Genomic DNA, 16,308 nt, shown 5'->3' on the forward strand with positions numbered 1-16,308 from the left:
GGATCTGATGATGACTTCTCTTCTAGGATGGTGGTGGGAAGCTCAGAGGAGACAACAAAGTGTTTTCAGCCACAACAACAGTTACTGTCAATGTGGAGGATGTTCAGGACACTCCTCCCATGTTCATTGGGACTCCTTACTATGGATATGTCTATGAGGATACACTCGCAGTAAGTGCTGGGTTTTGCCTGTAGGAGAACAATTGCAACCTTTCACATCTCAGTCAAGATGGCCTATGGCTTTTATCACAGGCTTTACTGGAAATCGAGACCTAAATTCTGATTTGACTCCTAGGTGAAATGAGCTGCCCAAATCTCAGACTTGTTATTACATCCCTTACAATTTGCCATGCAAGTCTTCCTGTTGCTGTCATTAAAGTAGAAAAGACTTCTACCCGTTTATGTTAGTCTAAGCTCAGTGACTAAAAGCTCTTCTATAGATGAGACCTGCAGAGATATTTGTCTGAAGGCTTAGGCAGGTTGCTAGTTACTTCACCTGAACACATCATGCTATTAGCTTCTGTGTTTCTGTGCTGTGTGGTCTCATGATGATCCAGCTGAGCAGGCTGGTACCAATAGCTGGTTGTACAAAGTGTGGAGATACAGCTTAGCAAATCAGTTTGTTATAGCCACCATGATGATTTCAGCTACACACTATTCTTGAAGCTGCAAGCCAATTAATTTTCTCTGTATCTAAGCAGTAGCATGGTATTGTGCGGATCAGCTTTCACCCACATGAGATTTATTAACAGTTTCTTCACACATAGGCTGAGAAATGGCATCTACTCATGAAACTACCCAACATACGACTGTTGATCTCTCTGGCAGTTTAATTGTACACTGTTTTCCTCATCTTCCCTTGAGTTGCAGGAAAGATTGTGTCTTTACTTTCTGTCCAGGACTCCATGTACACTGCAGCCCTTGCATGACTCTGTACTGGAATTCAGTACACAGGCTGCTATGACTCAGCAGGGCAGAGGAATAAGGCTTGTGTACTTTGCAGGTGTTCAGAGTGAATGGTATTATGTATATTGATTTATCCTGCATACTTACATATAGATTTTGAAATAACTTTCAAGAGCACACAGGAGTTATTGTTTACTGTGGGAGTCAATAAATGTTAATTACATCCAGCTTGAGCTCATAACTTATACCATTGTGATATTATAATGATGCAAGAACAAATCAGTCCTTCCCAGTGTGGGTTTTGCTGTTAGAATGAACTCCACAGAGATGCATGCACTGAATGATTTCAGGGTTGTTTACACACTGGGTGTTAATTTTGTAAACTTGCTTCTTTTCTCCTTGGTGGACTTGTAAGGATTTACAAGTAGTTTGTCACCTTCAAAGGGACTGCAGAGCATTTTGCCCAGTAGGCAGATTTTATTGCAACTTTCAGCATAAATGATAATAAATACAGTTCTGTGTTTCCAGTTGCTCTAAGAACCTTGCTCTTATTTGAAAAATTCAATCCAGGGTTGTGATGAAAATGCCCCTTACTGCCCTTTGTGATTAACTGACAGTAGCTTCAATGTTGTCTATTTTTGCAGCTCCAAAGAGTAACACTTTTGTTCAGAGGCCTAGATTGCTCACTGCCACTTAGGTGGGCATTTTGATGCTGACAGTCATCATCCCTCTGAGTTGATGGGAACAGTCACACAAGCAAACGGTCTCCAGCACACGAATTGTGCACGTATGGCCTACAGCCACGTTACTTGTGCAGAAAGACAGACGGTGGAGGTTTAAGGACAGTTAAATCACCACATCATCACAATTTTATGTCCTAAATGTTCTGTGGGCAAAATGCTTTGTGATCTGTTTGTTTTTGCTGCCTGCCTAAACTCAATTAGGCAGGACCAAAATGCCACGATGACTCCCCAGCAGCTGCCTGTGTCTCAGCTCACTATGTGGACACAGGACACACAGTGACACCAGCACCCTGCACAGCAGCTACTGCATGGAATCTTGGTAGTGATCCAAATGAAACCTTGAGTCTCTGGTAGGTTACTCCAAATGCTGTGTCCAAGTCTCTGGCTCAAGGTAGGTGTCCCTGGCCACGGCTTCCAACTACTTCTGCGGCCTCTCCCGTTGGCCCACCAAGGAGCATCCAGCTCCTGCTCTGCAAAGCCAAGCACTGGTTTTGCCTGGGCAGCAGTCAACGGCCCCCACTGCCCCCTCCATACAGCACGAGCAAAAGTACCCAGTCTCTCCCACACATCTCACTGCAGAAAGACTTACAGGAGCTCAATTTATTAACATGCAGTTGCAAATTCACTGCTCTTTGGTCTCAGCATACAAGCTGTGATTTCCCTTTTCTTCCCAGGGCTCTGAGGTCCTTACTGTTGTTGCTCTTGATGGAGACAGAGGAAAGCCTAACAGTATTCATTACCGCATCATGAATGGTGAGTAGACTTGTCTTGTATGAAATCTGAAGGGCAGTCGAAACTAGAGCTGACATTAAATTAGAATGGGATATGCTAGCGCTTAATAAAGATGAGACAAACTCTCATGAAGTAGTGTCAGGTGCCTCAAACAACTCCAGGGCTCTGTCTAACAGAGAACAGGCAAGACACAATTCACTATTTTTAGCATCTGCTTCACAGAACTATGCTTGGAGTTGTTAATGTTGCTGATTTGTTAAGTGTCAGTAGCCTGCTTGTCATTTCAGAAAGCACTGCTACTAAGCATCTCTGTCATTTAATCTGGGAGGTGAGGGAATGCATTGGGAGACCCAGACTGGTATTTCGAGGGATATTTTTGTTAGTGTTGTGATTAAAGTGGATAAATGTGAAACTTCTGATTTCTGGGAAGAAATCATATTTACCAGTGAAGAGACATTGCCTGTACACTGCACTGGAAGGAAGCAGATGTTCTCAGAAGATTAATGCATTTCATCAGCTATTCTGGGAGTGTCTGCCACACATCTTTTAATAGCATAAATGTGAGACTTAGCCAAACTGATGATTCATTAGCCATCAAAGTCAACAACTTAGCTCAACTAAACTCCAAGCAACAACTTTAGTTTTGTTTGGGTCTCTCTTCTTCCACAACAAGACTTCCGTGGCAACTGGCACCCTGACTCCCAGGTGTGAGAGAACCCCACATTTCATAAATCTGAGGTGTAGTTGCAGAGCTAGGCAGTAAGCTCTTCATTGCCTTACCTGGTCTAAACAGTGAGTTCTAGAGAGAGGCTTGCAATGGAGATTTTGCCTTGACTAGATGATCTCTAAAAGTCCCTTCCAACCCCCACCACTCTACATGCTGAGGTTCCTTTTCCTCAGTGCAAGGGAATAGATAGAAGAGGGTAAAAGGAAGGCAGCAACACTGAGAGAAAAAAGAAAAAAAGGTTACAGAAGAGAATAGATGGCAAATGAGGAAAGGTGAAAAGAATGGTGGAGAATGAGGGGTAAAATGTCGGAAGAAAATATGCTAGGCAAGGGAGAAATTGACATTTTCCCCTGTTCACCTGCCTTTGCTTTCCTTCCTTAATCAAAGAGAAATAGAACTAATGAGCAAAGATACTAGATTTGCAGAGAAAATGGAGGAGGACCAAAAAGGTGCTATAGGATAAAAATCGTAAGTGATTAGGAAAGTGAGGAAAATGAAAATGGAAGGAGATGACAGATAAGTAGCACAAAATATGACTTAATGGAGAGCAGGCTTTCCTCACACACATTAGCACAGGATCTCGTTAGCATGAAATGAAATAGAGGGGAAGGGAATATGCTTTTAGTGCATAGGAAGTTGTAGAAACAGAGAACAGGTTTCTGCCCCTGCACCTCAGACCCTGGCATTACTACTGCAAAGCCATTGTTCCAACACCTGCACTCTGGGTTGTCAAAGGGCAAGAAAATAACGACCAGCAAACAAGAAATTATTTCTTTACACGTACTTTTTATCTAAGGAGTGTGGGATAGTTTTAGCAAATCCTCCTGTCCTCTGAACATGCTGCATGAAGGAACACACACAGTACTGCACACACTGAGCTACCAATTTCCCTGTGATAACTAGACAATAACATGAAGTATGGTGGCTTCAAACCACTATCGACTTAAGCTCCTTCTCAAGCAGGATGTACTTTCCAGGACAATGTGTCTTAATAATTGACCATTGTATGGGTCAATATCTGTTCAATGTTGTGTCTACTGTTCTTTAATGAAGTTGCAGTTACTGCAGGTATTAGCAAAGCGAGATACTGTCAGGTGGTTTAAGAGTCAGCATTGGAATTGAGTTAGAGAAAAAGAAAAATGACTGGGCTTCCAGGTCATCATCCTTTATTTCTGAAGGCTTGATCTCCTTCATTGTAAGGGCTTTTCTCTCTCCCTTTCAATGGCAGAGAGTTTTTTAGCTGAATGGCTAGGGCCAGAAGATGCTTCTCCAGAGATGCTGTCTGCAGAAAGAGTGACTGTGTTTCTTTCAGGCAGATTGTCAGACTTCTCACCTTAGTTGATATTAGTGAGAGAAATGTTCTTGTTTCTCAGAGACTTAATTATGCATTTGCTAATTAAAATGAGGAATGTCTATTTTTGTCTAAACCAGCATATAAAGAACACAATGTAATATAAATGAATACCAAATTTGCATGCCTCGTTGCTGAGGCTTGAAGGGAACCTGGCCAAGGTGGGAAGAGGAAATTGAGTACAGCTACCTATAGAGGCAGAGTTCGACTGAGCCATTCCTAGAGGAAGAAACCCTTTTTGGCCCTCATCTATGTTTTAATCTCACTGTGACCAGGCATAGAAATGCTTCAATCTTGCGAAGCGGCTTCAGATCTAGGAATAGATGTGGATACACATATGGACAAAGATATGCTTAATGAAGGATAAGGATGATTGCTCATGCTTGTTCAGAAAAAGGAAGTGTGGCAGGTAACTAAAGCATCTTGGTTTTATTGCAGGAAGTGAAGGTTCATTTGAAATTGGCAACACAACTGGAGCTATTTCTGTTATAAAAAGCCCAAATCAGCTCAAGAAAGAAGTGTATGAACTAAAAGTTCAGGTATGTTCTGAGACCACTTGAAATCTGATGGTCTCAAATCTGTGAGTAGTAGTGGTTAACTAAAATAGCTCAATTTATAGCTGACTTTATGTGTTTCAGAAACTAGCTCCTGTATTTGAGCAGAGTGCCAGATAGTATAAAACAAAACAAACAGAACAAACTGCTTTTGTTCCTTGGGATATTCAATGTCTCAAATTACTTCTTTCAAATGAAGTCATTGTGTCCTAATTTCATCTCTGAGTCTAGAGAATCAACGTTCTTTACTGTATGTACATACCTCTTCTCTGTGTTCTCAGATTTTATTGCTGAACTGGGAATTAATGTCTTGTACTCTCTGTGTGATGCGATAGGTAACTGTCAAATCTATGACTAGTAATAGGCCTGGGGTAGGTGGTGCAATGTCATATCCACATCCACTCCTGAAGCACTGGTCAGCCACATACAAATACCTGCTGACACCTTGATGAGCTGTTATTAGTGTGACAGGCTGTGTTGCTTTAAGGAGTTTCTAAAGACAGAGAGTTTAACAGTGTGCGGTTAAATTGGGAAGACTATATCAGTTTCCTTCAGCAAATATATCTTACAGCCACAGGAGTTTGTCATGGTAAGGACACTATTGTCTGAAGGCAGCTTTTAGGCCTTGCACACTGACAGAAGCAGTGTAACATCCCCAAGGGCACTTGCCTGCTTCAAGCAGCTTGCTGCTGTACCTGGGAGATCATATAGTTGCCGTTGCCCGAGTTAAACACAGTTGTCCGAGTTAAATTCTTCCCCTAATCTCTCTGGTTTACTACAGTCTGCTAGAGCTTCTCAAACACAGGGTCAGTTAAGCCTTTGCAAGCTTTTCTGATCTCCTAGTTATGTCTGCGGTGACCTGGAGCTCATGCAGGCTACAATAGCCTGCCGAGCAGCCAAAAGGGTGTTGTATTCCCCAAGATAGGTGCCTCAGTTACCAGAGTAGCATCTTCAGAGAAATTTAGCACTCATGTCTTTGGGTTTGAGCCCTTTGAACAAAAAAGTGTACTAGAGAAAGCTGCTTTGTTACAAAAACACTAACTGGAGTTTCTGTCCTGGCAGAAGGAACATCTAAGGTTCAATGCAGTGAACCAGGCTGCATGTTGGAGTTGTTGAAACCCAGACAGATTGAGACTTTCAGTTCAGAAAAATGCGAACTAGGTTTGCTCATCTGTCCAAACTATATCCAGTTTAGATTACAGTTGTCTAGACAGCAAAGCAGAATTGTGAAACAGAGACTAAATCTCAAAAACAAACAAAAAAGTGCCATTTTTTTCTTATCCAGTATTTTTCTAAATACCACAAGTAATTTTTCTTGCAGAGTTTTCAAGGCTGCAATCCTTGCAGCAATGGGAAAAGCAACTACCTGTGGTACCAAAGAAATTTAAAGATTGTCTTCCTTTTCTATCCTATCAACACTTTAGGCAAGCAATTATCTTGCCTCTATTAGATTATCTGTCTTTAGAGAAGTGTTTGCACCCAGGGTGAGTTACTAAGCCCAGAAAATGAGGAGGGGAACTTTTTCACTGGAGTTTTATTTGAATTGATTTATTATCTTAATCTTCTAGTCATCATCAACTCCAGTGTGAAATGGAGATTTCTAGAGAAATATAAAGCTCTGACTCTGTACAAGTTGGTGCATTTGGATGATTTGTACATGTAGGACAATACCTGAGCATGGAACTGAGAAAAAAGATTACACCTTCATCATTCCTCTTTCTGCCTCTCTTTCTCACCTCCTTCAGGCATCAGAAATCAGTCCAGAAGGTGACATCTCGGTGTCTGCTTTTGCCATGGTGACCATACGGGTGGTCGACCTCAACAACCATCCACCAACCTTCTATGGAGAAAACGGTCCCCAGAACAGGTTTGAATTGACCATGTACGAGCATCCCCCAGAGGGTGAAATCCTGAGGGGACTGAAGATTACAGTCAATGATTCAGATCAGGTAAATGGAAACTATGTGGACTCATGATTTTCCTGACATATTTTCCAAAGAGTAGAAAGAGCTGTCAGATGAGGAAAAAGCATTTTAGGAACTCAACTGTTTCACCTGAGCTCTTCAAAGGCCTAGGACAGATATAGTAGTTCTAGAGTCCACTACTACAGAGAGTTTGGACCCAGAATGTTGCAGTCATACTTATTGTGTCATATACTGTTACGTTGAAGAGAAGTCCTAGAGCTGCAGCCCAGTTCTGGTGGTGACTAAAGTTGAATGGTCCTTATGAACTTCCCCTGACTAGTGGTTACATTTGCTTGTTGTCAGAGTATCACCTGAGACTGTATTCCCTTTGGAGATTTGCTAAGTGTTTCCAATCATTTCAGTAATCTCAAGTGCAATTGCTGTCTCTATCTTCTCAGCCCTTGCTGGAAACAGTACAGTTCATACCCTACCTTGGTTTTATTACAATGTATTCTCCTTTTGGCCCTTGTGTCAAAGCCAGCCTGCAGTGCATACTTTGATAAATCCTTCCCACTGGAGTGATATTTTTAGATAATTTTAAAAATTATGCTAGGGCCAAAGTAACTCTAATCAGATAAAGGAAAAGGAAAGAAGACTCCATCCATCTCAGCCTGCTATCTCACTGACCTGTGATGCCCATAGATACTATGGTGATGGTTGCTATAGGGATCCCTAAGCTAAATACTGTATGAATGGCATCCATCCCAGTTATCCCGAGGTTATGTGGTGACAAGAGAAAAGCTTAATGCATCTGAGAACTGTATTACTATTGGAAAGAGTGCTCTTATATAACTATGCTCAGTGTTGTGCGGTTTTGACTGTATTGTGCTCTGTCAAACTCACTGGCTCCTTCGCCCTCCCTCCTGCTGCTCTGCAGCAAGCAGATAAACGACTGCTCTCAAAGCAGTGCTACGTCTATCCTGCTGTCGTCACAGGGGATGTTGCTGCAGAAGGAAAGAAACAAAACCCATCTCTTCTAATATATATGTATCATATGTAGGCTGGCAAAATATTCAGACTGCAAGTTAGACAATAAAATAAGCAAAAAACATTGCTAAGTACACAGTACAGATTTCTTAAGAAGCTTCCCACTACCATCAGTGTAAGACATCACTTTAGAGGATTGGGTTGCTTTTCTCTTAAGGCACAAAATGCAGTGTTTTCCCTTCCACATAAGAGGACTATATAGAGAAGAAAATGAAATATATGTGTCTCTCTATCACAGTCATTTGTGACTATCATTTGAGGGATTGTATGGGACAGGTGAGGAGGAGGAAGCTGTGGGCATGCTCTGTTTTAGGCCTACAGTTTGATGGAAATGCCATCTTTACTTACAAGAACATATGCAGAATTTTTTCCCTCTGCCCCCCTCATCCAAAAATACAGCTCAGACCTCAGTGCTATTGTTCCTTCAGTTCCTTCCTGTGTCCCATGGCTCTGAGCAGTTCTGGACTTAGTAGACATCACTGTTAGAAATCACTCAGCTGTTGAAGGGAGGCAGTTCTCTCCCCACCCCATGCCACCATCCCTTCAGTCATGTACAGTCCAAGTGCAGGGGCCTTTTTATGGTCAGAATGCCCACTTTCCCCATCAGCACTATTTTCCATAGTCCAGCAGCTCTGGCTTTGCTACCCAGCAAAAGAGAGCTCATTGTCATCTCTATAGCTGTGGGTGTTTGTGTGACCAAACAATGCAGACCACTCAGTTTGGATCCAAGACCATTCTGTTTCTCTTTGAGGACTACTGCTGAGTACTTTTCTTTATGACATAAGCTGAGGTTGTAGCAAGAACTGCTCATAACAAGCCCTCCAGGGATACAGCTGAAACTAGAGTTATCCTGTTTGAAAGTTCTTATTAGGAATTCTTCCTGTCAGGATCCATGCTAGAGGGAGAACATGGCACCAGCCAGGCTGTGAATCTGGCAGGTTTGTCCCAGTGTAACGACATTGTTTGAGGAACTGGTGAACTCAGAGAGTTGGTGAACTGGGCTCTGCTCTTTTCCCACCTCCCCTGTAAGGCAGAAAGATGAGAATCCTCATTTCCTCTTTTTTCTTCTGTGATCCAGTTTGGTTTAAAAGAATGAGTCTGGCCAACTGTCTCTGGCTCACTCTTCCCAACTCTCCCACAAGTGGTGGTAACCTTTTAGATACTGCTGCTTCTCATGTCCTGTCTGGCTAGAAGGTTTGTCTACGTTATGGGATTTGGACTCTCACTTCACCTGGAGCTGTCAAACTTGTGTCAGATTTTATTCTGCACAAGTGGAGCTCCTCTCTCCTCCCAAGTGCATCAGCTTCCCAAAGGTTTAGTGGCTGTAACTCTTAATCCAGTCAGTGCAGACTGGTGAGTACCATCTTTGTGTGGAAGTTGTACTTCATGGCTCTGCATCATCATCCCAGACTGCCACCTTTTAGGATGCAGGCTGTGTTTGAAGGGTCTGGTGTCCAAAGTCAGGCAATTCAGTTGCCTTTCCTTGGCAGGAACCAGGAGGAGACAGGATTTGCCTACCAATGTGCACATTGTGTCATCTCAGTCACCTGCACTGGCCCAGTATGTGGCATGAAGCCCAAGGCTGCTTGCCACTAGAGTTCCTCCCTTAGCCAATCCTGCTGCAGGGTTTTTCCATCATGATTGGAAGAATAACCAAGCTTGTCAATCTATTTTGGGTAAAGCTGTGTCCGTCTTGTGACCAGGGTTGGAAGGATTATAAAACTAAGCTTCTTAGCAGTCTCTTGCCCAGGGGATGGAGAGCAGAGGGCTCTATGCAATAAGACTCATTCTGATTTTATGCAGTGTGAAGAAACAGAGCCAAACTTGGCTGCACAAAGTGCATCAGTCACTGAAAGCAATGCCTGCCTGCTTTTGTTCACAGGGAGCCAACGCTAAATTCAACCTCCGTCTTGTTGGACCTGGTGGCATCTTCCGAGTGGTTCCGCAGACTGTCCTGAACGAGGCTCAGGTTACAATCATAGTGGAAAATTCTGCTGCTATTGACTATGAGACATTCAAAGTACTAACCTTCAAGGTACTTCTGCTTTCTGGGTCCTCTCTGCCTGCGTGTATAATATGTGTCTGATGGGGTTTAGCTTCTTAATCCCTTGGAGCTGTCTGATGCATTGTCAGTGTCATTATATTCCATGTAAGGGAAACTCATTTCTGCCTCATCAACTTCCAAAGGTTTAATGGATGCATCTGTGGACTAATTTTGTCCAGTCAGTGTGAAATGTTGAGTGTTATCTTTCTGTGGAAACCGCAAGTGTTGGTGGCTCTGAGTCATTCCAGGCTCGACCCTGAGGGTGTTATGTCTGCTCTTACAGTGATAAATTCACAGGATGAAATCCTAATTTCTCTGGAGCCAGAACTTTACCTGCTTAGTCCTAAGTAATTTGGTCCATGATCATGCTTTTGAATGCTGGCAGGCTCAAGACCCCAGCTGACTGGAAGATAATTTCCCAGAATTGCTCACTGCCTTTGTCAGAGTGTATCAATCAATCTCCATGGCCTTTTGCAAACTGACCTTAGGCTACCTCAAGCATGCTCAAAGCCAGACATACAAGAACCAACTTTTATCCAAAAGCTAGACTCTTGCGTTATCACTTTCCCGGATGCATTCATTGGCTCATCAGCAACACAATAAACCAGTCTGCTTTTGTGTCAGCTGTCTCTGAACCTGGGTTTAGATTGTTCAGTTCTGACTACAAAGAATGACATAGACAATCCCTGTAATCATAATAAAAAATAGCCAAAACTAGCTGAGTATTAACATATGTTAGTTTTGATTTTGTACAGAAAGTGACATATTTTTTGCACAATCCAAAAGCCAGCTTTCTGGATTTTGTTCTCACCCTTGCTACACAGTTTGCTCTGTGTCTCTAGCAAGTCATCCCACTGCAGTATGCTTCATGTCTCCTCTTGTAATATTTCCTAGTCATTTTGAGCTTCCTAGGTTATAGATGCTGCAAAAATATCAGACATCATTACTGTATTAAAATGCAAGGATCTGAAAGGGCCATAAAGTGCTACCAAAACTAATTATAATAAGCACACATTTATTAAGGGTAAACTACCAAAAGACCAGTAAAGAAGTTACATATGGCCTCCTCATGAATACTAATAGAGATCAAAGTATTTAATGTGATTGCCACCAACACTGCAAGAATTAATTACCAGGAAAAAAGGATTCTTTTTTCCAAGGTTGTTTTTTTGGATGAAATTATTTCTACTGGAGAAGGACCATAAGGCTTTGCTAAAAACACATACCCTTTGTCTAGATTCCAAATGAAGAAGGTGCAGCTGGATGGTAAGATAGTAATTTATGGCAGCAAATACTTTATAAAGACCTTGTTGCCATCTTCATTTCCCTCAAAAGTTCAAAACACTTGCTACCCAGTTTTAATTGCCAAGGTAGTCATTCTGGATAGAATTTTGGATGAAATATATCCCTATTTCTATTCAACATATATCACACAGAAGCTTTGAGAAGCTATTTTCAGGGCTGTGGGTTTTTTTTGTGTGAAAAAACCCTCTCCTCTGGGTTGTTATTGAACAGTGAAATGCCAGAGAGGAATTAAAGCTAATTTAACTGGGAGATGCACTAAAAAACTACCAGATGCAAAGGCTGCTAGAGAAAAATCTGACTTCCATTTAGAGATGGCCCTTAAATGTAGCTGGTAGCCAGGGCCTCCTTCATTTTCAATTGTCCAAGAGCTAGAGTTGGTTCTCCAAGGTTACGGCAGCTGTGGTAATTCATACCCCTCCAAACCTTGCCTCTTAAATTTCAGGTTCCTCCTCCACAGGGCCCACATATTGCTGTCCCACCTTGCCATGGGCTGACATGCTTTAGGGGCCAAACCTCTTCTGTCTTCACCTCCTTCAGCACATCCTACCTTGACGGGAGCCTGGACCTACCCTTCACAGTCTACAGACACATCTTCCACAGACCAGGGCCACATGAGCCTGCGATTATCTTCAGTTGCCAAAATCAAACTCAGCTGTAAAAATGTACCTGTCCCTTATAAGATTACATCTCAGTTTGCTCTTTGGGCATTTCTGTTGCTAGGTTGCCTGTGAAGTAACTTGTTTATACTATTTTTTCCTCTCTGCATAAAACAAATAGTACAGCTCTGTCTAAGAGATTGCAGGCCAAGACAAAAATCCCTCCCTGCAGGAAGATGTTGTCAGTGTGTTGACATAGCTGGACTATCACTGCTGAAAGGAGAGGGAATACAAAATAAATGTAGAGGACAAAGGAAAAATGCTAAACTGTCATAAGGTATTCTAAGATGGGCTGATTCCAGCAGTGAAGATTATTTCATTGCAGAAGTTGTAATTTAGTTACAGCTCCATGTGCACAATAAGCAGTAAAATTTTACCTCTATGCTGCTTTAGAGCTGAGGTTGCACATGAGCAGGATTTTTACTGATGTTTAATATGACTGTCCCTTCAAAACTTTCTTTTGTTGTAACACCACCTGAGGCTCCTAAACACAAAAGTTAGCACAGAGACACTGTGATCATATTCCCCTTTCAGAGCAGATGTGTCCTGTAGTAATTGCAAGCAGTCCTTTAAGATAAATTACTTCACTTTCACTGTTTGTTTCCAGCCATGATAGCACTGCACTGACAGAGCAGGAAATGCTGTGGCAGTCCTGCTCCACCTTCCACAGCTCAAGGCTCCCATAGGCATTCACCCTCTTTGAGGGAGTTCCTGGGATACATATCCACTGGGAATTAAAGCCCACACAGCAAGATTTTTCAGTGGAGCCTCTCATGTCTCAGTTAAATGACCTACTCACTAGCCTATCCGTGGTGTGCTGTCCTCAGTAGGTCTCTGGAGCCCTCTAGAAGTTTTGTGTTTCTGCCCAAGCATGAAAACCACATGTTTGACCATTGAACATTCTGTTAGTCACTTGGGTTCAGCCCCTGCAGAGCCTAGGACTGATGTCCTAGTTCTGACTCTGTGATGCAGCCACCCATCAGGGACAGACACACAGCACATGAAGGGCTCAGTGTCTCTTAGTACCTATTGCTGAAACAGCTCTTTAAAGAGACTGTGCCACCACCTGAGCAATAGGCTTGCTGCTCTACCAGCTCAGGCTTCCTACTGACATTCCACTAATCTACTGAGGAGCAGAGACACTGTAAAAATACCACTGCTATTTTCTGTTAGATTAAGAGAGAAAACTTTTGGTGCTAAGTAGGTAAAGTCCTATGGAGAAGTGCTCCTCTGAGCATTTGGAGGTTACTCACCAAATACTTGCTCGGGTCTGTTCCCAACCAGGGATCTGAGAGCTTCCTGCTGCCCCATGAGAACTGCCATGCACCAGACACTGGGTTATCCCCTTTCCTCTCTGTGGTGGCTGCTCTTCCCTGCATCAATTAGCTGTGAGTTAAGGGGCAGTGTGAGAAACCAGCTTGCTAACCCAGCAGTACCAGCCCTCAGCTGAGGGTGAGACAGATGTGCACTGGTGTTCAGCTCTGCTGACAGAACAGCCAGCCAGGACTGGTTGCTGGCTGCTCCCCATCCCTGGGCTGGCTCTATGAGGCTGTCTGCCCTTTCAGATGAGCAGGGTTATGAGAATCTGTTATGCCAGAGCTCACTCCCTCTTCCTCCTCAGGGACAGTGAGGCAATTTAAAAGTCCTGATAAGTATCTGTTCAAGTCCTGATCAGCATGAGGCAGGGAGGGTAGGGTCCCAAGAAATCTGGTGGTAGGAGTTTCACAGGCTTTGTGAAATAGGATTCTGCTGTACACACTTCATCCCTGACTGTCCTGCTTTTGGCACGGAGGTACTGCTGCTTCCAAACATCTCAGGGCACTGGTTCTCCTGCCTCTTTACCCTGTTTGGTGCAGTTTATTGCCCTGATGAAGAATTTATGCTTCCTCCATAAAGATTCCTGATTAATTTTATGTGATTACTCAAAATTATGCTTTATGTTTCTGTAAGTTCTAAGAGCTGCCCAGGGATGAGTTATAGCTTTTTGAGCTGTGTTGCTTAGTTAGGACCAGTCACATCTGTCACATGAAGTCTAATGTGTGCACACAGGTTTGAAGTCCTCTTTCCACAGCTTGATTGCCCATTGCAAGTATGCACAAACAAGCCAAGGCTGCCTGTTGACCCTTGCTCATTATCTCACTGGTTTTGCACTGTCTGGTCCAACCAGGCTAAAAAGCACCAGCGTGCCATAGGCAGTGGAAGGAAGCTCCTTTAAGAAGTAAGCATAGAATCATAGAATGGTAGGGATTGGAAGGGACTTTTAGACATCACTTATTCCAAACTGCTTTGTAGTCTTATTTCCTGTTTTTCTCTTCTTAGCTTCTTGCAATAGAAGTGAACACACCAGAGAAGTTCAGCTCAACAGCTGACGTGGTGATACGCTTGCTGGACACCAACGACAACGTCCCCAAGTTCTCCTCTGACTACTACATTGCCAGGATCCCCGAGAACTCCCCGGGGGGATCGAACGTTGTTGCTGTTACAGTAAGTTTCGTTTACCTCTTGAAAGAATGCTCTCTTTTCTAGGTGTCTGTGGAGACACTTCCAAGTACCTTAAACATAGTGGGCAGAGGCAAGTAGCAAACCTGACTTGCCATCCAGCTTTCAGACTAAACTGCAATCCCTTTGCAGAATCAATAACAAAAAAAACTCACCCACTTCAGAAACAAGAAAGTTTTAGGCAAATATTTTTCAGAGCAACAAATTTACTTTGTTTTTTAATTAAAGACTATTTCCTGCTAAGGCAAATTACATGGTCTAGGAGTACTAAGAGAGCCCCAGTCAAATCAAGGTCTATCTGGAAGATTCAGTTATGACTACATGGAATTGGATTTACTGGATTTGCTTGCTTAAGTATGAGTAAAAGAAAACAAGAATACTGCTTAGTAGATATTAGTCTCCTCCCCCTGGGAGAGATTTGGACCCTAAATGCATAATTAGACTGTTAATGAAGGTAAAAATATAACATTAAAATGCTTTGAGCTTGGAAAGAAAGATCCCCATATAAGCACCTTCTCACAGCAGGAAAAACATGCTGATAGATTTTCCAGTATCTCACGTTTTCATAGACAGAAAGACAGAGTATTACATGGGCCATGTGAGCTGGAGAAGCATTTCCAGCTGTTGGTGTGAGCTGTGTCTCCTTAATGCTGCTGCCAGGACTGGAAACAAGTCTCATGTCTCCAAGCTGAGTGACCACATGGGGCTCAGTGGGTGATGCCCATCACCTTGCAGAGGCCTCACAGGTAAGGGTGACGGAGGCAGGTTGCCAGATATCCAGCACGGGCTGGCTGCAAGTAAGAAAGAAATTTGAATAGTCGGAATGATAAAGTGCTGAAGGCAAATGTTAGGGATGGAAGTGGAACATAAAAAAATACAGAGGAAACTAATAGGAAAGCTGTAGGAAATGGAGTTTCCCAAACATCCCTGTCTTTGTAGCAAGAGGAATGAAAATTTCTAGGATGTGGACAGCAAAAAAACCCAGAAATTGAACAAAAGTTTACAAAAGCATCAAAACCAGTCATTGTGAGCCAAATTGCCCAGGAGAGCACAGCTGAGGGTTCCATGTAAAACTTACTGCCATGTGTTGTGAGCTCAGTGCTTGAGCCAGATTCACAGATACCTTTGATGCACTGAGATATTCTGGGTACTCAGCAGGGCAGCTCTGGCAGGAGCCCCAGCATGCATGTGCATTAGGAGTTAGACAGTCCTCAAGGAGGCTGCAGTCAGAATTATGGAGTGACAGAATCTGACAAGCTCATGTCAAAGAACTAAAGCTCACCTATCAGTAGGGCTGCAGGTGTGCTATGTTGACCAGGCAGCAATCAAAGGCTTTCTTCTTGTTTCCAAATGTCTAAACAGGAGGGTGAATGAATCAGCCACTGCTGCCATGAGGTTCGATGCCCACGTGCATTGATGTAATGTAACAGCTCCTCAGAGCTGTCAGAGAGCTTATGGAAATAGCTGGTACCACATCAATAGCTTTCCCAATCCTGAGCTACGAAAAGAAGCCAACAACAGTCCAGAAAACAGATATCATCTGGTGTAGTATCTGCATTGCAAGAAGTCCCACGGGAGCAACAGTGCTTAAAATATAAACAGCTGAAATATTGTGTATAGGTTGAAACATTTGTTGTGCACTGCTTGGAATGGAATCCATTAAACAAGCAGAGGCTTGAAAAATACTCTATATAAAGTAACTAATTTAGTCTAGGGAATATACATTAGTATTTAACTGAGAATTGGGAAGGCTTGGGAGTGAGCAGTGGCTTGGTGCCGTGGATCTGGGCTCCGTCTCTGGTGAAGGCAGGATGTGTCAGTGCCAACAGACAGGGACAGAT

General features: G+C 42.9%; 1 protein-coding gene across 1 annotated transcript in view; it reads left to right on the forward strand.

Moving 5' to 3' along the window:
- CDHR1 (cadherin related family member 1) overlaps nt 1–16,308 on the forward strand; it is a 43,195-nt gene that overhangs the window by 14,906 nt on the left and 11,981 nt on the right. Inside the window, exons 8-13 of the mRNA XM_010209180.2 lie at nt 27–170; nt 2,323–2,401; nt 4,897–4,997; nt 6,758–6,961; nt 9,846–9,998; nt 14,288–14,452. Of these exons, the coding sequence (XP_010207482.2) occupies nt 27–170; nt 2,323–2,401; nt 4,897–4,997; nt 6,758–6,961; nt 9,846–9,998; nt 14,288–14,452 (846 nt within the window). The remainder of the gene's footprint in view (nt 1–26; nt 171–2,322; nt 2,402–4,896; nt 4,998–6,757; nt 6,962–9,845; nt 9,999–14,287; nt 14,453–16,308) is intronic.

The sequence above is a fragment of the Colius striatus genome, chromosome 8 (assembly GCF_028858725.1).
Source record: "Colius striatus isolate bColStr4 chromosome 8, bColStr4.1.hap1, whole genome shotgun sequence".
NCBI classification, from domain to species: domain Eukaryota; kingdom Metazoa; phylum Chordata; class Aves; order Coliiformes; family Coliidae; genus Colius; species Colius striatus.